Genomic DNA, 22649 nt, shown 5'->3' on the forward strand with positions numbered 1-22649 from the left:
CAGGCGGCACAGGGGGCTGCACAATCCCACCCTCAACAGGACTCTGCTGGGAGCAGCAGCAACTTTCTCTCCTTTTTTTTCCCCCTTCTTTTTTCTCTCTTTTTTTTTCTTTCTGGGGAAAAAAGAAATGGCTGCAGGCAGAGGGGGTTTGCCTCAGTGTCCTATTTCCTTACTTCAAGGAGATGGATCTGAGTGTCCCCAAGGGAAGAGAGGAGTTCCAAGGACAGCCAAGAGACTACTGAAAAGGCAGAATTCTCAGCAAGTGCCTGAAAATGGGACACAGGAGGAAGAGACTTCAAGTAAGAGATAATGGGATGAAGCAAGCTTTAATTGCTTCTGATTCTTGCTTGCAGCTTTCCAGGACTGAAATTGAGAGCAGCCCTGCAGAGAAGGGCCTGGGGGTGCTGCTGGCTGAGAGGCTGGGCAGGAGGCAGCAGTGTGAGGCCAAGGGCAGCCTGGGCTGCACCCAGAGCAGTGTGGCCAGAGGGGATCCTGCCCCTCTGCTCTGCTCAGACCTCCCCTGCAGGGCTGTGCCCAGCTCTGGAGCCCTCAGCACAGGAAGGACCTGGAGCTGATGGAGAGGGTCCAGAGGAGGCTACAAAGATGCTCAGGGGGCTTGGAGCAGCTCTGCTGTGAGGCCAGGCTGAGGGAGCTGGGGGTGCAGCCTGGGGAAGAGAAGGCTCCAGGCAGACCTCAGAGCAGCCTGGCAGCAGCTGAAGGGCTCCAAGCAGGCTGCAGAGGGACTGCTCCCAAAGGCCTGCAGGGACAGCACCAGGGGCAGGGGTTTGAAATGAGAGCAGAGCAGATTGAGATTGGAGGTGAGGAACAAGTTGTGCCCCAGGAGGCTGCTGGAACACTGCAGCAGGTTGCCCAGGGAGGGAGCTGAGGCCCCATGGCTGGAGCTGTGCAAGGTGAGGCTGGAGAAGGCTGTGAGCAAGCTGCTGCAGGGGAGGATGTCCCTGCTGAGGGCAGGGGGTTGGGCTGGGTGGCCCTTGGAGGTCCCTTCCCACCCAACCCATTCTGGGATGATATTTTGCAGGCCCCATCACTGCAGGCTTTTGGAACCAGTCCCTCTGCAGCCTTCCTGCAGGATCCCTTCAGCTCCTGGCAGGCTGCTGTTAGGTCTCCCTGGAGCCTCTGCAGGCTGCACAGCCCCAGCTCCCTCAGCCTGTGCTCCCAGCAGAGCTGCTCCAGCCCCTGGAGCATCTTTGTGCTCAGGACTCTCTGCAGCAGCTCTGTGTCCTTCTCCTGCTGGGCACAGCAGAGCCGGAGGCAGGGCTGGAGGCGAGGTCTGAGCAGAGCCCAGGGGCAGCATCCCCTCTGCTGCCCTGCTGCCCACACAACCCCCCGCCGAAACCAAACCCCAAAGGGACCCAGCCAAGACCGACAGAGGAAGGAGGAGGCCGTTTGCGCGGCCGGGGGCTGGCTGCGAGCCCTCCCTGCCGCCGGCAGCCCGCAGCTGCCCTGCCTGCCGCAGCTCCCCCGGCAGCGACGGCAGGGCTGCCCCGGGGGCTCCGCAGGCATCCAGCGCACGGCTGCGGAGGCTCTCCTGGCTCGCTCGGCTCCTGCCAGCGTGCAGCAGGCTGGGGAGCTGCAAGGTCAACCTGCGGTCAGATGCAGCTGGAGCCCTAAAAATAACCTGGCGGTGCCTGTGCGCGGGGCCGAGCGCCGCCGCGGGGCTGCCTTCTCCTCTCCTCCTTCCTCCCTCCCCCCCAGCCCTGCTGCCCCCTCACTGTTGCCAGGAGAGATGTGGGGGTGCCAAGCAGCCCTCAGGAGATGCTGCTGTGGCGGATCTAGCAGCGGGCTGTGATTTAACAGCATCTCAGCCCTGCCTGGCGTTCAGCTGGTACTCGGCAGCCCACCCCCCCCAAGCTGCCTGCGTGGAGAGAGCACAGCACAGCCTCTGCCACTCACAACTCTTGCACCCCTCTGCCACTCACAACTCTTGCACCCCTCTGCCACTCACAACTCTTGCACCCCTCTGCCACTCACAACTCTTGCACCAGAGGCCCTGCCTGCACCTTCAAGCTCGGGGGCAGCTTTGGGCTCCTCGCTCCAAGAAGGACGCAGAGGAACTGGAGAGGGTCCAGAGAAGGGCAACCAAGCTGGGGAAGGGTCTGGGGAGGAGCAGCTGGGGGAGCTGGGGGTGTGCAGCCTGGAGGAGAGGAGGCTGAGGGAGACCTCAGTGCTCTCTGCAGCTCCCTGAGAGGAGGCTGGAGCCAGGGGGAGGTTGGGCTCTGCTCCCTAGGAACAAATGGTGGAACAAGAGGAAATGGCCTCAAGCTGCCTCAGGGAGCTTTAGGTTGCCCTTGGTGGATTTCCTTCCCCCAGCTCTGCAGCCTGGCCAGGTGGTGCTGAACGGCAGCACAGCCTGAGGGGTGGCAGCCACTGCTCCCAGTTTGGTGCCACCAGCAAGCTGGCTGGCAGTGCCCTCCCTGCCCGCAGCCAGGGCCTTGATGAGCAGTCCAGCTCCCAGGATGGAGCCCTGAGGAAGTCAGCTCTGGTGAGGGGGCAGGGCTGGGGCTGCAGCAGGAGCCCCCTGCCCGTGCTGGGAGAGCCAGGGGGCCAGGATGCACAGCAGGGCTTTGGGACAGGGAACAGGAAACAACAGGAAGGGACTCAGCCAGCAGCACATCCTGCAGGGCTGCAGCTCCCTCTGCTTCCTGCTGCAGTCACCTGCTCCAGCCCCGGGGCTCTGCTCAGCTCCTCTCCAGAGGCTCTCCTCAGATCAGGGGTGAGGTCAGCTCCCCACACATGCCCTGCAGCCCTTTGGGGAACAGAATCACTCAGTCATGGAACCATTGTGGCTGGAAAGGAGCTCCAAGATCATGGAGTCCAACCCTGACCCCAGCACTGCCAGGGCACCACCAACCCATGGCCCTCAGCACCACAGCTCCAGGGCTGTGAAACCCCTCCAGGGATGGGGACTGCACCACTGCCCTGAGCAGCCTGGGCCAGGCCTGGACAGCCCTCAAGAGCAAGAAATTGTTCCTCATGTCCAGCCTGAACCTGCCCTGGGGCAGCTTGAGCCATTTCCTCCTGTCCTGTTGCTTATTCCCTGGGAGAAGAGCACAACCAACACCTGGCTCCAGCCTCCTGTCAGGGAGCTGCAGGGAGCAGTGAGGTCTCCTCTGAGCTTCCCTTCTCCAAATGCACTCCTGCCTGGCCTCTTTCCTCTGCAGCCTGCTCTGGGTGAGCCTGGGGGCTTGGAGTGGCTGATCTCCAGGTCCCCCCCGACCCCCCCATGCCGTGGCTGTGGTGCTGTGTGAAGCCTGTGGGCTGCAGGGTGTTTGAGGCAGCTTTGTGCTCCCTTGGTGCAGGTGGGACACCTCTGCACCTCTCTGCCTGCTGCACTGGGGAGGCAGCAGCAACAGCAGCAGAAGGCAGAGAGCTGCTTTCACAGCCTGCTCCTGAGCTTGAGTCAGAGCCTCCTGCAGACACCCCCACAGCCTGGGGCTGCTGGAGCTGGGCAGGCTGGGTGTGGGAGTGTGCAGGGGGAGGCAGAAGCACTCTGGGACACTCCTCTTGCCTTCTGCAGGCCACTCTGCTGCTCTGCCTCTCCACAGGGAGGGTGGGGAGAGGCTGCACTGAGCACATCCCCTCTGGGGCTACTCTTCTTCAGGCTCTCAGCCCCAGGGCTCTCAACCTTTCTTCCCCACAGAGATGCTCCAGGCCCCTCAGCAGCTTCAGAGCCTCCTCTGGACTCTCTACACAAGGCTGGCTCTTGCCATGGGTCATTCCCAGGCCAAGTCCTCCCCTCCCAGGGCAGTCCAGGAAGACCATGACCCCAACTCTGGCTCTGGAAGCCTCCTGCCCCTTTTTGCTTTGCCCTCTCCTTAGTGGCTGTGAGGTATTGGTGGTGCCCCAGGCCAGGACAATGTCACAGTGGGGCAGGAGGTGTGGGATGCTTTTTGCTTCCTCTCTTACACAAGGCCTGCAATTATCATCCCCCCTCCAGCCCCTGGGCTCCTGAGAGAGCTCCAGCAGCTCTGCAGAGCTGGGAACTGTGCTGTTCCCAGCCCCCTCTTCACAGCCCCTTCCTCCCCCGTGGAGCCCAGCAGCCATGGGCTGCCAGCCCCCAGCTGACTCCTCCTCACAAGCAGCAGGAGCTCTGTTACTCAGCTCTGGCTGTGTGGGGGCAGCCAAGCTCCCGTGGCAGGGGTGCCCACAGCACGCAGCCCATCAGCACTGCAAGCACTTGGCAAAGCCAAGCTGGGGGAGAAGGCAGCTTCAGAGGACAGAAGGCACAGAGAGGAAGGCTGGCAGGGTGGGGGTGCACTGCTCTGCCCACTGATCATCCAGCTGGCACCTCGAGTGCCACCAGGCAGCTCTTCGAAACAGGCTTCTGCAGCTAGCTCAGGCTCAGCCTCCAAGGCTGGACTTGTGTGCAGCAGAAGACCAGAGGCAGAAGCCTCTCCTTGCTCTCCAGCTTGCCAACAGCCCCTGGCAGCCCTGAAGCCACTTTAGTGTCTGCTCACCCAAGGGGCAGACAAGCACCCATGCTGCCAGGGGCTGAGGGCAGAGCAGGCAGGAGAGGGAGGCAGTGAGGGAACATCTCCCACCTCAGCACCTCTGCAGGCAGCAGGAGCAGGCCCAGCACCTCCCATCCCACCAGCAAACACAGTCCCCAAGCCCAGCATGGTTGGGGGGAAGGGAGCTCTGGAGCTCTCCCAGGCCAAGCCCTGCTCCAGCAGGGCTCCCACAGCAGCCTGCCCAGGAGCACAGTGCCCAGGGGGGGTTGGAAGCTCTCCACACCAGGAGACTCCACAACCTCTCTGGGCAGCCTGCTCCAGGGCTCTGCTCCCTCACACCAAACAACTTTCTCCTCATGGAACCTCCTGGCTGCCACTCTGTGCCCATTGCTCCTTGTGCTGTCCCTGGGCACCCCTGAGCAGAGCCTGGCCCCAGCCTCTTGCCCCCCACAGCTCCTTTAGCTCCCCTCTGGGGCTGCTCTTCTGCAGGCTCTCAGCCCCAGGGCTCTCAGCCTCTGCTGCTCCCAGAGCTGCTCCAGGCCCCTCAGCAGCTCTGCAGCCTCTGCTGGGCTCTCTCCAGCAGCAAGTTGTCTCTCTTGAGCTGGGGAGCCCAGAACTGGTCCCAGGACTGTCTCAGAGCTTTGTGTGTCCCTGGAACTGGGGAGCCAGAGCAGGTCTCTGTCTCTCTGGAACTGGGGCCCCCCACTCTCACCAGGGCAATGCATCCTCCTCAGCTCAGCTCTGCCTTGGCCACTGGGGGTTAACCTAAAATCCCTGCATCTCTCTGGCTGAGTCAGAATTTGGTTCCTAAGCTGCAGAAGATCTGACTCAGTGGCAGCCTCTCCTCCCTCTTATCTCCCTGACATCCCAGAGAACCAACCTCTCCCAGGCTGGACCTCAGCCAGTGCAGTGGGAGCCAAATCCCTGTCTCCCACCAGCATTATCTGCACCTAGATCTCAGCAAGAAAGAAACCTCCATCTCTCCCCACCCAGGAGGATGGAGGAAGCTCAGAAGGAAATAGAAGAACCCTCAATTCCTCTTCTTCCCCACCCCCAGGCTGTTTTGTGCCCACTCACCACACACCATTCCACTTGGACACACACAAGGTAGCCTTGGAAATGCTTCTCAGCACTCAATCCTCTGGCTCTCTGCCTCTCACTTACTCTCCAGGTGCTCAAGAGCTGCCTTTGCAGCTCACAGACTAGGAAGCCCAAAGCTGACCAACAATCCAGCACCAGAAGCACCTGGAGTGTGTCCAGAGGAGGCTGTGCAGGTGGTCAGAGGGCTGTCCCCACAGGGGCAGGCTGAGGGAGTTGGCTCACCTGGACCTAGGCACAGGACCTTACACTTTGCCTTCCTGAACCTCATGAAGAGCTTCTCAGCCACCTGCCCAGGCCCCTCTGGCTGTCACCCAGCCCACCCCTCAGCCTTGTCAACCACACCACTCAGCTTGGTGTCATCTGCAAGCTCCCAGAGCCAGCCTGGAACGGGAGATGACTTCTACACTGCCTCCAGTCCGAGCCACAGGCTCTCCTGGGCGCTCTGGAGGAAGCCAGCCCTGCCTTGGCTGCTGATGCCACCCTGCTGTGCCCCTCCAGAGCCTGGCAGCAGGGCAGAGCCGGTCTCTCCCCAGGAGACGAGGGCTGCTCGCTGCCGACCCACACTAAAATCCGAGGGAAGAACCAGAGGAAGGAGTCAGCAGCTGCACCCCGGAGGGGCTCACAGACCCCCAGCAGCTCCCGCAGCCGGCGGAGAGTCTCAGCCGGAGCCGCGGAGGAGGAGAGCAGCTCCGCTGCAGCACTGCCACCCTCTGGCTCCAGCCAAACCTGCTGCTCCCGGCTGCGGAACAGCCCCGAGCCCGGGACAAGCGGCGCTCAGCAGCTCCCCATCCCGCGGGGAGCTGGGAGCAAACCTGGACGTGAGACTGGCCGCTGGTGAGCAGAACCTGCGCCGCCAAACCCTTGGGGCTGGCAGCCTGGAGAGGAGGCGCAGGCTGAGAGCAGCTCTCCAGCTTTGGTCTGTGCTGTTCGGGACTCAGATCCTTCCTACAGCTCCCAGCAAGGAGGCTGGAGCCAGGTTGGGGTTGGTCTCCCAAGGAGCAAGCAACAGGACAAGAGGAAATGGCTCTCAGGTTGGGCAGGGGAGGAAACCTCTTCTCAGGAAGGGGTCTCAAGCCCTGGCCCAGGCTGCCCAGGGGCCTGGCTCAATCCCCACCCCTGGAGGCCTTTCAAAGGGGCAGAGCTGTGGTGCTGGGGGCCATGGGTTAGCACCAGGCTTGGGAGAGGAAGGGAAGGGTTGGAGTGGATGAGCTCCAAAGGCTTTTCCAAGCAAGATGATTCTGTGATCCCCAACAGGAGAGCTGGCAGCAGGCATCAGAAAGGCTCAGGCTGGTTCCCTGCTTTGTGGGCTTTTGAGGGCCATTTTCACAGTGGTTTGAACAAAGCTCCTGTGGTGCACAGTGGAGATCCACTGGCTGGTGGAAAAGGTGCCAGCCTTCAGCTCCTGCTGCAGGAGCTGCTCTGCAAATGCCCTTGCCAAGGTCTGGACTCTCCCCCTGCAGCTGGGAATCACTGGAAGCAGCCAAGCCAGTTCCTCAGGCTGAACCTGTCCAGCCTGCACCCTTACCTCCCAGGTTTCCTCACATGGAGATGAGGACCTGGAAGCTTCAGAGCTCTGAGAGGGATGGCCTTAGAGCAGCCACAGGGCTCCAGCATGACTAAGGCAAGGAAGCAGACAGCTTGCTCCAGCCCTTTGCAATCCAGCTTCTCTCAGCTGGGAGCTGTGCTGCTCCCAGCTAGCCTGGAGCATCAGCACAGCTCAGGGCTCTGCTCTGAAGGCCAGGGCTAGGGAAGCAAACTCACTGTGGGTTGGTGCTGAGTGCCAGATGGCAGCTGGTAGGTGTGATGCTACCCCAGTGCCACCAGCTCTGGGTGCAACAAATTCACCCCCAGGCCTCTGTTCAATGCAAGGAGATCTGAGTCCAAGGCAGCACAGAGCAGAGCTGCAGAGCTGCAGGTACCTGGCTGCGGCAGTCCTCAGCAGAGCAGAGGAAATAAAGCAGAGGCTGCCACAGCCTGGAGAGTTTTCTCCTGAGCTGCTTTTCATCACCTCAATCATTCACCTCCTAACCTTGATTCCCAGCTAGAGAAACTCCCTTTGCCTTTGGGGCATCCCAGGCTGATCCAGCTTTGTGCCTTCTTGGCAGACCCTGAAAGCCACAGCACAGCAAGTTGCAAGTGCAGCAGGACTGGAAGGAGCAGCAGCAGAGCAGGGGGAGGGACTGCACTGAACCCCCTGAGAGCTCTGCTGAGGGAAGGCAGGATTTCCTCTCTGGCAAGCCAAGTTAAACCTTGAACCTGCAGCCCAGTTCTCCCCAGCTGCTTCCCAGGGACTGCCTCTCAATGGTTTCAGAGAGGGGTGGCCACTGCCCTGACCACCAGCCCAGCCCTCCTCACACTGGGGGAGTGAAAAGCAAAGGAGAGCTCTGCAGCAGCCCCTGGAAGAGAGGGAAGAACACAAAGACTGTGAGGAGCAGCTGCTCCTGGGGAGCTTCCTCACCTTCCTCCCCTCTGAAGAGTGCAGCAACTCAAGCCCCAGGGGTGTCTGAGCCCTCCTGGGAGGGTTGGGGGCACAGGGAGCTGCAGCTCCTTCCAACTGAAGCCCCAGGGGTGTCTGAGCCCTCCTAGGGGGGCTGGGGGCACAGGGAGCTGCAGCTCCTTCCAACTCAAGCCCCAGGGGTGTCTGAGCCCTCCTGGGGGGGCTGGGGGCACAGGGAGCTGCAGCTCCTTCCAACTCAAGCCCCAGGGGTGTCTGAGCCCTCCTGGGGGAGCTGGGGGCACAGGGAGCTGCAGCTCCTTCCAACTCAAGCCCCAGGGGTGTCTGAGCCCTCCTGGGGGGGCTGGGGGCACAGGGAGCTGCAGCTCCTTCCAACTCAAGCCCCAGGGGTGTCTGAGCCCTCCTGGGGGCGCTGGGGGCACAGGGAGCTGCAGCTCCTTCCAAAATGGATTCCTTTCCTTTATTTATTTTGAAGTCCACTGATCATCATCATCATCATCACCACCAAAAAAAAAACAACCCAAAAGAACTCCTCCTGGGAAATGCAACTAAAGAGAAACAAACCAAAGTCCAACCAAGAGCTAAGGACCCAGAGCTAGGAGGGGCTGGGAGCCTGCCCGGCGCGGGCGGCACCGGCAGGGGTCCTTATGTCAGCCTCTGGACGATGACAGCGTTGAGCAGGTTGGCTTCCTTCAGGGTCTGGCTCTCATCAGTCAGCTCTTTGTTTGGGAAGGTGGTCATGAGGACAAAGCTGGTGGCAGCCATGGCGGGCCGGGCGTCGACGATGAAGAGGCGAAGGTCGCGGATCCTGGCCAAAGGCAGCAGACACAGAGAGAGCCTCTCAGGGTCACGGAGCCGTGGCGAGGGCAGGGGTGCCAAAGGCCTCCAAGAGCACCCAAGCCAACCAGCAACCCAACACCACCATGGCCACTAAGCCCTGGCCCCATGGCCCCGGGGTTGCTGAGCACCTCCTGCCTGGGGCTGGCTCTCCCGGGTGCTTTGTGTTCCCGGCGCTGCGTCCTGCCCTCGGGCTCCCACCCACGGAGTTCGGAGCTCTGGGGACTCCACCACCTCCCTGGGCAGCCTGTTCCACTGCCTGGCCAAAGCCATCTTGTTACTGAGCAGCTTTAAACCCACAGAGAACAGCCCAGATTCTCCCTTTCCTGTGGCATCTCCAACATCTCTGTCAATGGTCTGGCCAAGGGGATGGAGGCACCCCCAGCCTGCAGCCAACACCTAGCTGGGTGGGATGCTGATGTGCTGGAGGGCTGGGAGCATCTACAGAGGGATCAGCCAACTGTATCAGACTCAACAAGGCCAAGTGCCAGGTCCTGCACTTGTGTCACAACAGCCCCAAGAATGCTCCAGAGTAGGGGCAGAGCGGCTGGAAACTGCCTGGTACGAAAGGACCTCAGGGTGCTGGCTGCCAGTTGACTGAACAGGAGCCAAACTCTGCCCCTGTACTGGCACTGGGGAGGCCACACCTTGAGTCCTGGGGTCGGTTTGGGGCCACTGAGGGTCCTGGAGCAGGTCCAGAGAAGGGCAAAGAAGCTGGGGAAGGGTCTGGAGAACAGGGCTGGGGAGGAGCAGCTGAGGGAGCTGGGGGGGTTCAGCCTGGAGCAAAGGAGGCTGGGGGGAGACCTTCTGGCTCTCTGCAGCTCCCTGGAAGGAGACTGGAGCCAAGTTGGGGCTTGGGCTCTGCTCCCAAGGAACAACCAACAGGACAGGAGGAAATGGCCTCAGACTGCCCCAGGGGAGGTTTGGGTTGGCCATGAGGAACAATCTCTTCATGGAAAGGGCTGTCAAGGGCTGGCCCAGGCTAGTGGTGGAGTCCCCATCCCTGGAGGGGGGTTGAAAGCCATGGAGCTGTGGTGCTGAGGTCCTGTGCCCCTGCTGTACCTGTGGTGGTGGTTGAACTTCTGGACCAGGCGCCCCCCGTCCGCCAGCCGGATCTGGATGTTGGTGACAGGCTCTGCCTCGTCGATGGCAATGGCAGAGCTGGCTTTGGCCTCATTCTCGGCCTGCTGGGCTGGAGAGCTGGTGCCCATCACCTGGGGGGCAGTGCTGAGGAGGAGGAGACACAAGGGCAGCTGTCAGAAACCAAACCACCCTCCTGGGTGCCAGGGGCAGCGAGCTGTGTGCCAGCTGGGCCACGGTGCCCAGGGCTGCCAGTCAAGAGACAGCAATGGGAGCTGGAAAGGAGCATTTAGGAGTCAGCAAGAGCTTGTCCAGAGCTTCACCTCCTGGAGCATCACCCTGAGGGTCTTCCCTCCCCTCAGAGCACACAGCTGCCACACCATGGTGCCCCCAGAGCAGGGCTCCTCCTCCTGCCATGGGGAAGCTGAGCCAGCTCAAACCTCTCCTCCTGCCTAGGAGCAGCACCTCCCAGAGCACAGCCAGGAGCCTCCTCTCCAGCAAGACGAATCCAAGCTCCCAAGTGACTCACCCCCCCCACACACACAGAGCAAACCAGCTCAGCCACCTTCTCACCTGCCCAGCTTCTGTCCCTCCCCAGTGAAAGCTTTGAAGACACTCTTTGGTTTCACATAGTCCTCGTCGCGGTGATCCTCCATGTCCAGGTTCACCTGGCCGCCCCGCGCCAGCCGCCGCAGCTCGGCCGGCACCTCCCTGCAAGCACACTGGCCTCAGGCAGCGCCTGGAGCAGGCCACCAGGCAAGCATGGAGAAGGCAAGCACCAGCCAGGGACCTCTGGAGTTGCAGTGGGTGGGTGAGAGGGTGGGTGCCACCTCCTGGGTGTCAGGCACAGAGCGAAGGGGCCAGCTCCCGGCGCCTCCCCGGGAGGGCCAGCGATGCCGGCAGGAGCTCCCAGCCCAGGTGTGCCCTGTGAGGAGGCTGAGCCCTGGGGCTGCTCAGGCTGCAGAAGACTGAGAGGGGGTTCAATAAATGTGTGTAGGTGTCTGAGGGCTGGGGGGCAGGAGGGAGGGGACAGGGCCAGGCTCTGCTCAGCTGCACCCTGGGCTAGGCCAGGGGGCAATGGATGGGAACTGCAGCACAGGAGGTTCCAGCTCAGCATGAGGAGGAACTTCTGCACTGGGAGGCTCACAGAGCCCTGAAGCAGGCTGCCCAGGGAGGTTGTGGAGTCTCCTGCTCTGGAGACTTTCCAGCCCCATCTGGATGTGTTGCTGTGTGACCTGTGCTGGGTTCTGTGCTCCTGCTCTGGCAGGGGGCTGGAGTCAATGATCTCCAGAGGTCCCTTCCAACCCCTAACACCCTGTGTGATCCTCTGTGTGTGGAAGTTATTCACCTCAGGCTCTCCAAGGCCTCCTCCCTCTTACCCCCAGATTCCATGGGAAGAATCCAGCAGTCAGAAGAAAGCTGAGGTGAAGCTGGCTCCAAACCCAGCCAGGTTTCCCCTCTCTCCCCTCCCACTACGTACCCCCTGCGGATGTCATCCAGGAACTGAGCATTGGAAGGATCTTGGTAGCTCCTCAGCTCTCCACTGTCCAGACTGAATCCACTCTTCCAGAGCTTCAGCACAACATGCACCTGCAGCAGCCCCCAAACCACAATCAGCCTCAGATGCAAAGAGGGGGAAAAAAAGGCTTCCTGCCTGGGAGAGGTGCAGAAGATATTCCAGCCAGGCTGCTCTGGGCTGAGGGAAAAACCCCAAGCCCTGGCTACACAATGGGCATTGCTAGAACCTGGCACCACAGACTCCTTTTGGAGCTGAAGAGCCTCAGCTGTGCCAGGCAAGGAGCCCAAACCAAGCTGCCAGCAGGGCCTGGGTGGTACCTGCTGACACAGCAAGCAGCAGAGTCTTGCCTCGATGCTGTGAGCTCCACAGCTCCTCAGTGGCTGAAGGAGGGTTAAGCACCCCCTGCTCTCTGCACTTCTGTTACTTCCACAACCTGCACTGCTCAGCCAAGCTCAGAACCTTGACTGGAAGTCAGTCAGGGAAGTGCTTTGGGGAGAGCCAAGCAGCTTCCCTTTGCTGAGCCAGAGTCCCAGGGAAGCAGGATCTGCCCTCCTGCTGGCCTCCTGAACGCCCATCAAGCTTTCTGCTCTGCTCACTCAAGCTGTGCAGCTAGAGCAGAGGAATCCCTTGGGTGGTTATCTACAACCCAGAGCAGAGCTACTCACATCCTGGGCAGAGTTCTGCCTCCTCTCCCCTGCCACGTAGGCAGACTCCTCCTCTGGAGTGGCCCCGAGGCGATAGCCTCCACCTGCGAAGGGCTGCAAGAGAGAGGGGCAGGTCAAGGCTGAAGGGTGGCATGGGTGACATCCAGAGGGACCTGGACAGGCTGCAGAGGTGGCTGAGGAGAAGCTCAGGAGGTTCAATAAGGCACCTAGGTCAGGGCAATCCCAGATACCAGCCCAGGCTGGGGGTGATGAGATTGAGAGCAGCCCTGCAGAGAAGGACTTGGGGGTGCTGGGCAGGAGCCAGCAGTGTGAGCTTGCAGCTCAGAAGGCCCAGGGCAGCCTGGGCTGCACCCAAAGCAGCGTGGCCAGAGATGGAGAGAGGGATCCTGCCCCTCTGCCCTGCCCTGGGGAGACCTCACAGGGGCACAAACTCTAAGCCAGGAGGTTCCATCTGAATAGGAGAAAGTTGTTTGGTGTGAGGGTGCAGAGCCCTGGGGCAGGCTGCCCAGAGGGGTTGTGGAGTCTCCTTCTGTAGAAGGCTTCCAACCCTCCCTGGGCACTGTGCTCCTGGGCAGGCTGCTGTGGGAGCCCTGCTGGAGCAGGGGGCTGGGCTGGGTGACCCTTGGGGGTCTCTTCCAACCTGGGCTCCTGCCATGCTGTGGCCTCCGGAGGCCCCTTCCTACTTGCACCCCGCTGCGATTCTGCGAGTCCAGGCTGAACTTGCCCTCTTACAGAGCACTGCAGGACTCCACAGAACCACCCAGCTGGCAGGGTGGGAGGCTGAAATGAAGCAGGGAGCAGAAGCTGTCCTCTCTCCTCACTTTGGGCTTGCTGCTCTCGCCGCTGCCCTTGGCCGGCCGCTCCACCGCCACGGCGCCGTGCTCCTTGGCCCCCTTGAACAGATCCTCCACCAGCTCGTTGGGACTCTTCTTCCTCGGGGGGCCAACGATCTGCTGCCCACTCCTCTCTGACCCTCCAGCATAAAACCTGACAGCAGAAAGCACAGAGCAGCTGGCTGGGGCTGGCCCGGGCTGGCTCCTGCGGCGGCGGGGGGCAGGAGCCGGCAGGGCTCTGCTGAGCTCCCTACAGCTTGGAGCTGTAGGCATTAGCCCCCCAACAGGGGGCCAGGGTCTCCTGCTGCAGCCTCTTCCTGTGCTGCAGAGACTTTCATGTGATGTCAGTCACTGATCAATAAGCTGATCATAACCCACTCAGACTCAGCAGGAGAGAGAGAGAGCAGCCTGACACGGCTCAAGCGCTGGCGAAGGACAGGACAACGTGACTGGGCAAGAGGAGACGACCTCAGGCCGTCCCAGGGGAGGATTAGGTTGGACAGGAGGAACAATTGCTTCATGGAAAGGGTTGGCAAGGCCTGGCCCAGGCTGCCCAGGGCAGTGGTGGAGCCCCCATCCCTGCAGGGGTTTGGAAGCTAAGGAGCTGTGGTGCTGAGGGCCATGGTTTGGTGGTGCCCTGGCAGTGCTGGGCCAGGGTTAATGGTTGGACTCCATGACCCAACCAACACAGCCCCTGCCCTGCCCACAAGTGCCCAGCCACCACAGAAGAGCTGCAAGTCTTTGAACTGAACACTTACCTCTGTCCCTCCTCCTCTTCATCATCCTCCTCCTGTGCATGGACAAGGTCTCTGAAGGATGTCACTCTGTGGTCACTGCAAAAGGCAACTGCAGAACCTCAGCCTCACCACACACTGCAACCACAGAGGCTACAGCTCCTGAGCACAGCACTCTGGGGGACCCTGGACTGCTTTCCAGGGTCTGCCTCATCACAGGTCAGCACTGCTGGAACTGAGGGCTGAGCCAAGCTCTTGGACCTCTCTGCCAACTGCACTCACCCAGCAGGAGGGGGTGCAAAAGGGGAGGGCTGGGATGGTAGCTGCCATAGGGCAGGGGTTTGAAATGAGAGCAGAGCAGACTGAGATTGGATGTGAGGAACAAGTTCTGCCCCAGGAGGCTGCTGGAACACTGCAGCAGGGAGGGAGCTGAGGCCTCATGCCTGGAGCTACTCAAGGTGAGGCTGGCCAAGGCTGTGAGCAAGCAGCTCTAGGGGAGGATGTCCCTGCTGAGTGCAGGGGGGGTTGGGCTGGATAACCTTTGGAGGTCCCTTCCAGCCCAAAGCATTCTGTGGCTCCATGACATCAGCTCAGCTGTCACACACAATTAGAACACTTTTTAGCTCAGGAGATACAACTCTGCTCAGCTGACAGCAACACCAACCTCTCCTCCACCCTCCAGAGGCAAGTCAAGCTCTTCCTGAGCACTGAGGTTGAGTTTTCCTGACTGCTCTTTGGATCAGTTGTGCAAAGCCAGCTGTGCCTGCCCTGGCTAAACACTGAGCTCCCCACCACAGCTGGAGCCCCACGTGAGGTGCAGCAGGTCTCGTCCTGCTGACACCCAACATGCATCACCTCAGCAGCTTCACTCTCAGGTTTACAAGCTGCTGCTGAACAGATCAGCCCAAGCTGAAGCTTCCTCCTCACCTGGCTACAGTGCCTCTGGATATGGAGCTGGGTGTTGGCTGGGGAAGAGTCAGGATGTCCTCATCACCCCCGTCCTCGTAGAAACTGGCAAGTGCAATCTGGAAGGGAGCACCCAGGAGCTTCTCAGGATGGCAGCAAAGGTTCCACATCCACACACAGACACCAGAGCTGAAGCTTGTGTCACCTTGGACCGTTCAAGGCACACCAACAGGCAGGGCTCCCTTTGGAGGCCAGAGGAACGAAGAGGCTCTGGCAGCTCCTCACGTTTGGCTTTGCTCTGGAGGACACTCACCCCTACAGCCCTGCCAGGGGAGCCTCCTCAGTGGGAGGCCATTGAACTGCAGTATTTCTAGAGGGGTTATGCCAAAACCACCGTTTTGAAACCGCTGCTTTTGTGACATCCGTGAAGGCTAACGCAGCCAGAGGGCCGGAGGGGCTGGCAGACGGAGGCGGCTCACAGCGGTGGCCAAAACCCCCCGAGTCTGGGGCTGCCGCTGACAAGATGAGCGCCGGAGCACCGACCAACCACACCAGCGTTCAAGGAAAACCCAGACCCCCGCAGCTCCACGCCCCGCCATCGGAATTAGCCAATTAACACTCCCAGTTAACGAGAGAAGCGGGACAGGCTCCGGTGCCGAGCAGCCCCCGGCCCCGCCTGAGCCCGACCTTCGCAGCTCGGCGCCGGGCTGGGGGCCGAGCAGCGGTCTCCGGGCGAGGTGTGAGCCTTCAGGAAGCCGAGCGCCCGGCCCGGCGCTTCCCCCGCAACCGCGACGGCCTCCAGGGCCCGGCGCCGGCCCGGGGCCGCGCTGCCACCGCCGAGCTCCCGCCCGCGACGGCGACAGCGAGGAGCAGCGGGGCAGCGGCGCGGGTACCTGCAGGTCCCAGCCGGCGGACTCCAAGAAGAAGCGCGCTCGCTCCTCCTCGACGCCGGTCACGGCCACGAACTCCCTCAGCGCCTCCTCCCTGTCCGCCATCTTGCCGCGGTGCAGCGCCCAAAGCCCGCCGGGGCCCCGCAACCGCCGCGGCCCGCCGCGGGTGCGCCGCCAAAGCCGCCCGGGTGGAAACACGGCCAGGCCGGCGCGCGGCCCCCTGCCAGCGAACAGCGGCCCCTGGCGGCGCGGAGGTGCCATGTGCCGCGCCGAGCGCCGGGCGTGTGCCGAGAGTGGGCAGCGCCGAGCACCGGGGACGGGCAGCGCCGAGCACCGGCGATAGGCAGAACCAAGCGCCAAGGATGGGCAGCGCCGAGCACCGGCGATAGGCAGCACGGAGCACCGGGGATGGGCAGCTCCGAGCACCGAGGATGGGCAGCACCGAGCACTGGGTTACAGAACCGAGCACCGGGGATGAACGGCATCGAGCCCCGGGAGGTTGCCCAGGCCGGGGCAGGACCGGGCTGCGGGAACCAGCGACGCGGAGCAGCCCAGAAGAGACTGTGTGCCCCGAAAGCTTTATTGCCAGGTACATGTCTCAAAGCTGGCGGCGAGCGAAGCCCGGGACCCGCTCCCGGCACAAGAACCGGAGGCTGTCAGGGAACGGGATGCGGCGGCAGCCCCAGACGTTGCCCTACTCAGGTCCTGATGCGTCTGAAGAGGAAGATAAGGAGGCCGCCCAGGAGCCCCTTCTCCAGCAGGATGGCAAACCACAGGCCGGGGCTGGCCAGGAGGGTCAGACCTGCGGTGGGGACAGGGCACATGAACGGCTGGGACCCGAGTGCATCCCGCAGCCCCCGGCCACCACCGGCACCCCGCAGCGCTCACGCAGCCAGCAGGGAGCAGACACTCAGCCCCTCCTCGGCTGGGACAATCCCTGACTACCCCTACAGCAAAGAAATCTTTCCTGATCCCCAACCTAAGCCTCCCCTGGGGCAATTCCAGGCCGTTGCCTCTCATCCTATCACCTGAGACTAGGGAGCAGAGCCCAAGCCCCACCTGGCTCCAGCCTCCTCTCAGGGAGCTGTAGAGAGCCAGGAGGTCTCTCCCTCAGCCTCCTTTTCTCCAGGCTGCACACCCCCAGCTCCCTCAGCCGCTCCTCACACCACTTGTGCTCCAGACCAGTCCAGACACAAGAGTTGGTGTCCTTGAACAAGATCCTGGTGGAACTTTGAGCTCTCTCAGGGCGAGGGTGGGGGACAAGCTCCAGCCTTGCCCGCAGGACCCCCTGCCAGCAGGTCTCGCTCACCATTCTCTGCTGGGCTGCGCTCACCCAGCCCCTCCTTGGCTGGCACAGCGACCCAGAGGGTGACTGTGCTGCTGATGGGGTCCTGGCCGTCGTGCACCACCCGGCAGGTGAAGGCTGACCCATTCCTGTCCTCCGTGGCCTGCACCTCCACCAGGCTGCTCAGCTGGAACAAGCCCTGCGGAGTCTCCACCGGCCGGGAGGTGTTCTGCAGCGGCAGCTCCCTGCCGCCCTCCAGCCAGCTCAGGGCCAGGTCCCGCGGGTAGAAGCCTTCCACGCGGCAGGAGAGGGTCCAGGTCTTGTTGAGCTCCACGGAGCTGGCCTTGGGCAGCAGGCGAACGCTGGGGGCCACTGGGGAGAGAAGAGGCTCCTGGGGTGCTCCAGCTCTGCAGCCTGCCCTGGCCCCATCCCAGCACCCCCAGCCCTGGGCTGTGCCCCCAGCCCCCTGCCCTGGCCCCATCCCAGCACCCCCAGCCTGGGGCTGTGCCCCCAGCCCTCTGCCCTGTCCCCATCCCAGCACCCCCAGCCTGGGGCTGTGCCCCCAGCCCTCTGCCCTGTCCCCATCCCAGCACCCCCAGCCCTGGGCTGTGCCCCCAGCCCCCTGCCCTGTCCCCATCCCAGCACCCCCAGCCCTGGGCTGTGCCCCCAGCCCTCACCTCGCAGGGCTTCCCTCAGCTGGTAGGTGCCCCTCAGGGGGGCTGGCAGCGTTGGGTGCTGCACCTCACAGGCCAGCTGGGAGCGGACGTCCTGCGGCTCCAGCGCCAAGGTCACTGTGCTGGACATGGTGTAGGAGGAGTTGCTGTGCCCAGGCCTGACCCGGGGCTGCTGAGCCGAGATGGGAGCCTTGTTCTTGAGCCACCTCACGCTGATGTCTTTGGGGAAGAAGCCTCCAGTCTCACAGGTGAAGGACACTGATGCCCCTGTGCCTGCCCTGCGCCCGGGCCCGGACACGACTGGCTGCCTGGGTCTGGCTGGGAGGGGAAGCACAGAGACATCAGACCAGGCTCTGCCACTCCTGCCCAGCCCTGGGGCTGCAGGGAGTGGGTAACCCCCCCGGGCAATGGATGTGCCCACAGACGGCCCAGGGGACCCTCTCCCAAGCCCCTTCCCCATCCTCACTCACCCAAAGCAGAGCCCCCTGGGCTGGGCCGTTCCTGGTGGGGCTGGTTCCCACCAGGAGCTGTTCTGCTAGCCCCACTCACCCTGCACAGACACCACTGTGCCCTGCCCGTGCTGGAACACCTGCAGAGCAGCACCTGGGCGCCCACTTCTCATGAACTTCACACAGTAGTAGGTGCCAGCGTCCTCGGGCTGAACATCCCTGATCTGGATGCTGAAGTCCTCGTTGGATTCACCCTTCACCCTGGTCACACGGCGGCTGGAGCTGGTCTGAGCATAAATGGTCTTGTTCTCACTGCCCCAGCCCTTCAGCCACTTCACAGGGCCAGTGGGACCCTCTCCAGAAACAGTGCAGCTCAGGGTGATTGTCTGCCCTGCCATCGCCGAGAGCTGCTCCTGGGGCTGCTCCAGCCTGGAAGTCCAACTCTGGGCACCCACACCTGGGCATAGAAACAGAAGGGTTTGGGGCTGATGAAGGCCTTGCCCTGGAGCCTGAGCACAGCACGGGACATCACCAGACTCCTGTCCCCATGCCCAGAGCAGGGGATGGAGAGATGTCCCCACCCCTTGGGGCAGCCAGCACTGGTGGGGACTGCAAGGTGGGGAGGACTTGGGGCCAGTGGTGTAAAACCAGTGGGCAGCAGGAGGCATTGCCCTGCCAGCAGCACAAGGAGCATGCATGGGAAGGGCTGTGCCCACTCACCTGTCTCTCTCTGGAGCAGAAGCAGCATCAGGCAGGTAAGAGACAGCATCTGTGTCACCGGAGCCGTGGGCATGGCCACATCCCAGCCCCTGACAGCTCAGCTTGGCTCGGCTCAGCTCGGCTCAGTGGAGCACTGGCCTCTGTTCTGGGAAAGGGGAAGGAAGGAGCTCACCCACCAGCCAAGTTCCTCCACAGAACCCCTTGCACAAGTCCCCACGAGGACAATCTCCACCCTCTCTTGTCACCATGCTGTCCCCCTGCTGAGGCTGGAAGAGAATTGCTGAGGTTGGAAGAGACCTCTGAGAGCATCAAGTCCAACGGCTTGCCTGGAGCCCACACTGCTGCTCAGCCACTGTCACCAAACCACATCCCTCAGCATCGCATCCACATCCTTTAAACACCTCCAGGGACGGGGACTCCACCACCTCCCTGGGCAGCCTGTTCTACAGCTTGAGGATCCTTGCTGTGAAGAAATCCTTCCTCATATCGAACCTGAACCTTCCCTGGGGCAACCTGAGGCTGTTTCTTTTTGTCCTCTCCCTCGTTCCTTGGGAGAAGAGACCAACTCCCAGCTGGCTCCAGCCTCCTTTCAGGGAGCTGCAGAGAGCCTCCTCATGCTCAACAGCTGGGTCATCTCCATGGTGCCAAGCATCACCCAAGCCCTGGCACCAGCACTCTGGCCGCTTTGCCAAACTGGAGGGACCCAGAGGAGCCCCTCGAGGTCGGGCTGGCCCCGGCAGCTCTTCCCCGTTGGGCGATGCCCTTGGCTGGGGGTGAAGCCCGGGGCAAGTCCCGGTCGGTTCCTAAAGCAGCGGGCAGGCACCAAAAGCGTTAACAGCCTGCGCCCGCTCGCCTCCCATTTCCTGCCCAGCTTCTTCTCCTTTTCCTTCTCCCGGAGCCCCAGCCCAAAATTCGGGCAGTGCCGATGGCCTGGCGAACGGCTGCGGCTCCGCTTCTGCTCGGGCAGCTCAGCCTCATCCCGCTGCCCCTCTCCGGTGAGTCCCGGGGCGCCGGGACCCCACCCCCACCCCGCCCCGGCTCCCGCCAGCTCCGCTGCTTCTCTGCCCCGCCGCGGCGGGAACGGGACGGCGCGGGGAGGCCCGGCAGGAGCAGCGGATCGGTAAAGAGGACAGGATGGCAGAAGCAGGCACGGGGAAGGGAGGGGATCCTCCACCGACCACCTTTTGGGGCTGCCGGGGGATAGGAAGGTGGAACTGGCAGCACCGGCGGTGCAACGTCAAACGCCTTTGAGGCAGTGTCGAAGGTAGCGAGGGGCTCTGGGCAGGAGTCTGGGGACAGGAGCAGTTTGGGGGGACAGAGGAGTTTGGGGGCATAAGGAATCTGGAGGCAGGAGGGGTTTGGGAGCAAGAGTTTGGGGGCAAGAGGAGTGTGGGGGCAGAGGAACTTAGGGGGCAGGAGGGTTTTGGAGGCTGGAGGAGCTTGAGGGACCATGAGAAGTTTGGAGGCAGAGGGCTCTGGGGACATGAGGGATGTGGGGACAGGGGACTTCGGGGACAGGAGGGGGCTGGGGGCTGTACTGGCCTCCAGGAGCTGCTCGGAGCTGGCTCCTGGGCACCAGCGAGCAGCCCCTGGCTGTGGGCTGCAGCTGCCCACAGCGCCGCAGCGAGCCCGGCCGCGCAGGACTGCGATGTTAATGTTTAACAGCGCCCGCGGCTCTTCCTGCCAGGAATTCCCCTTGGCTCCCTCTCTACCTTCCCACACTCCCAACACCCGGACAGGAGACACAGATTTGCTCCTTGTTCAATTTGAAACTGGCTTCCGCCGCTCCCGGTGCCGCCGCTCCCGGTGCCGCCGCTCCCGGTGCCTGTGGTCTTTCCCTGCCATATCCAGGGATATTTCCCAGCGGAGCTGCTGCAAACTCGGAGCGAGCAGGAGCTGCTCTGCCTGTCGAGGATGAGCGGAGCAGGCCCTGCCCTTGCTCCTCGCTCAGCCCCAACCCCTCCTGTCGCTGTGCCCAGGTGTGGGTGACCAGAAGAAATCGCCCCTCAGGCTGGAGCAGCCCCAGAAGCAGCTGTGGGTGAAGGCAGGGCAGATGCTCACCCTGAGCTGCACCATCTCCGGAGAGGGTCCCCCTGGCCCTGTGGAGTGGCTGAAGGGCTGGGGCAGTGAGAACAAGACCATTTATGCTCAGACCAGCTCCAGCCCCCGTGTGACCAGGGTGGAGGGTGGATCCAACGAGGACTTCAGCATCCAGATCAGGGATGTTCAGCCCGAGGACGCTGGCACCTACTACTGTGTGAAGTTCATGAGAAGGGGGCGCCCAGGTGCTGCTCTGCAGGTGTTCCAGCACGGGCAGGGCACAGTGGTGTCTGTGCAGGGTGAGTGCAGCCTGGCAGGACACTGCGCCTGGCTCCCTGCTCCCGGCCCCCGCCTTGCCCATGCTGGGGTCTCACTCTGCCCCGCACCCACCACCCTCTCCCTGCTCTGCCTTGTACCTGCACAGACACACCCCTGGTTCCTGGCATGGTGGCTGCAGCTGCGGTGCTCTTCCTCCTCCTCGGCCTCTTGGTCGCCTTTTGCATGTACCGCAGGAAGCGCCGAGGGCAGGCAGGCAGCCAGAGCCTGTCCAGAGCCTGCTGTGCAGAGACCCCCAGCCCCAGCAGGTTGGTGCCCACCACCTCCTCCTTACCCACCTGCCCTATCCTGGTGTCCTGCCCCTCTGCAGCAGTGATTTTCCCCAGAGCAAGACCTTTACTTGCTGTGCTGTGTCACTTCTCTCTGTGGGGAGCATCCAGCGCTGCGGAGCTCCTGCAGCCCTTCACCACGGCCCAGGCACAGGGGCACCACCTCGTCCCTCTCCTCTGCCTTCAGTGTGGGCATGGTGGGGCCAAGTGCCACTGAGCCCAGCTAAAATTTGTGAGGGAACTGAGGAGCACTGTGCTGGGTGCAGTGGGGAAGGGACCTGGCTTCTGTGAGCTCTAATGATCATCCTTCCCTCCCAGCAGAGAAGTCCTGGATGCAGAGACCTCACATCTGCCCAGCCAGGTAAGAGGGAGCCATGAAAATGACATAATCCCAGCCCCCCAGCAGGGAGGGCTTGGAAGGGACCTCTGGAGCTCACCCAGTCCAAGCCCCTGCTCCAGCCCAGCACCCACAGCAGCCTGCCCAGGAGCACAGTGCCCAGGGGGGGTTGGAAGCTCTCCACACCAGGAGACTCCACAACCTCTCTGGGCAGCCTGCTACAGGGCTCTGCTCCCTCACACCAAACAACTTTCTCCTCATGGAACCTCCTGGCTGCCACTCTGTGCCCATTGCTCCTTGTGCTGTCCCTGGGCACCACTGGGCAGAGCCTGGCCCCAGCCTCTTGCCCCCCACAGCTCCTTTAGCTCCCCTCTGGGGCTGCTCTCCTCCAGGCTTTCAGCCCCAGGGCTCTCAGCCTTTGCTCCTCACAGAGCTGCTCCAGGCCCCAGTATCAGGAAGAGTTTCCCAGCTCACAGGGACTTTAGAAGGCTCTGAGGCCAAGATGGGCACCGGGTGAGCAGCAGCTGCCCTCACACAGTCCCAGCACACTCAGCACCCTGCAGCCACAGCCCCCCTGTGCCCCCTGTCCCAGCCTGAACCTGCCCTGGGGGTGCCTTCTGCGCGATTTCTCTGGGGTCAGCATTAACCCTTTGTCTGCCCCCCTGCAGCAAAGCAGCAAGGAGGACACCACCATCCACTACGCCGACCTCCAGCCCCTGCCCTCGGCCCCCTGGCGCGGCGGGAGCCCAGGCACCGCCCGCTCCGAGTACGCCAGCGTCAGGGTGGCTGCCAAGTGACGTGTGGCACCGCAGCCTGCAGGGCCAGGGGAGGCAGCAGGGACTTCTCTGCAGGGTGCAATAAAGAAGTGGCTGTGTTTGTGTGGCACAGCCCAGTCCGAGCTCAGAGCACCGTGCTCGGGGCTGGCAAAGCTTCCCACATCCATTGCTGCCACAGCAGCGGTGCCAGGTGAGGCTCAGGGCTGCACCCACCGCGCCAGGGCTTGCCAGCAGCTCTCCCAGGACCCAGCAGCCATCTGGAGCACAGGAT

At 62.6% G+C, this 22649-nt stretch overlaps 3 protein-coding genes across 3 annotated transcripts; 1 reads left to right on the plus strand and 2 right to left on the minus strand.

Moving 5' to 3' along the window:
- Nucleotides 1–8487: 8487 nt before the first annotated feature.
- On the minus strand, nucleotides 8488–15629 carry NSFL1C (NSFL1 cofactor). Its single transcript, XM_054173485.1, has 9 exons — nucleotides 15496–15629; nucleotides 14624–14721; nucleotides 13721–13795; nucleotides 12951–13116; nucleotides 12130–12222; nucleotides 11426–11535; nucleotides 10519–10656; nucleotides 9928–10092; nucleotides 8488–8836 (listed from the first exon to the last, which is right to left on the minus strand). The coding sequence occupies exons 1-9, from the start codon at nucleotides 15595–15597 to the stop codon at nucleotides 8674–8676; spliced, it is 1110 nt and encodes a 369-aa protein (XP_054029460.1). The 5' UTR covers nucleotides 15598–15629; the 3' UTR covers nucleotides 8488–8673.
- A 451-nt stretch (nucleotides 15630–16080) lies between these two features.
- On the minus strand, nucleotides 16081–18693 carry LOC104308138 (signal-regulatory protein beta-1-like). Its single transcript, XM_054173504.1, is given in 6 exon segments — nucleotides 16081–16294; nucleotides 16802–17149; nucleotides 17455–17769; nucleotides 18001–18391; nucleotides 18393–18526; nucleotides 18621–18693. Coding segments are annotated over 6 exon segments (1365 nt in total). The 3' UTR covers nucleotides 16081–16190.
- An 852-nt stretch (nucleotides 18694–19545) lies between these two features.
- Nucleotides 19546–22400, plus strand: LOC104296843 (signal-regulatory protein delta). The gene is made up of 5 exons (XM_054173505.1): nucleotides 19546–19615; nucleotides 20600–20959; nucleotides 21085–21244; nucleotides 21584–21626; nucleotides 22271–22400. The coding sequence occupies exons 1-5, from the start codon at nucleotides 19546–19548 to the stop codon at nucleotides 22397–22399; spliced, it is 762 nt and encodes a 253-aa protein (XP_054029480.1). The 3' UTR covers nucleotide 22400.
- Nucleotides 22401–22649: the final 249 nt, after the last annotated feature.

Source organism: Dryobates pubescens, chromosome 26 (assembly GCF_014839835.1).
Source record: "Dryobates pubescens isolate bDryPub1 chromosome 26, bDryPub1.pri, whole genome shotgun sequence".
In the NCBI taxonomy this organism is placed as follows: domain Eukaryota; kingdom Metazoa; phylum Chordata; class Aves; order Piciformes; family Picidae; genus Dryobates; species Dryobates pubescens.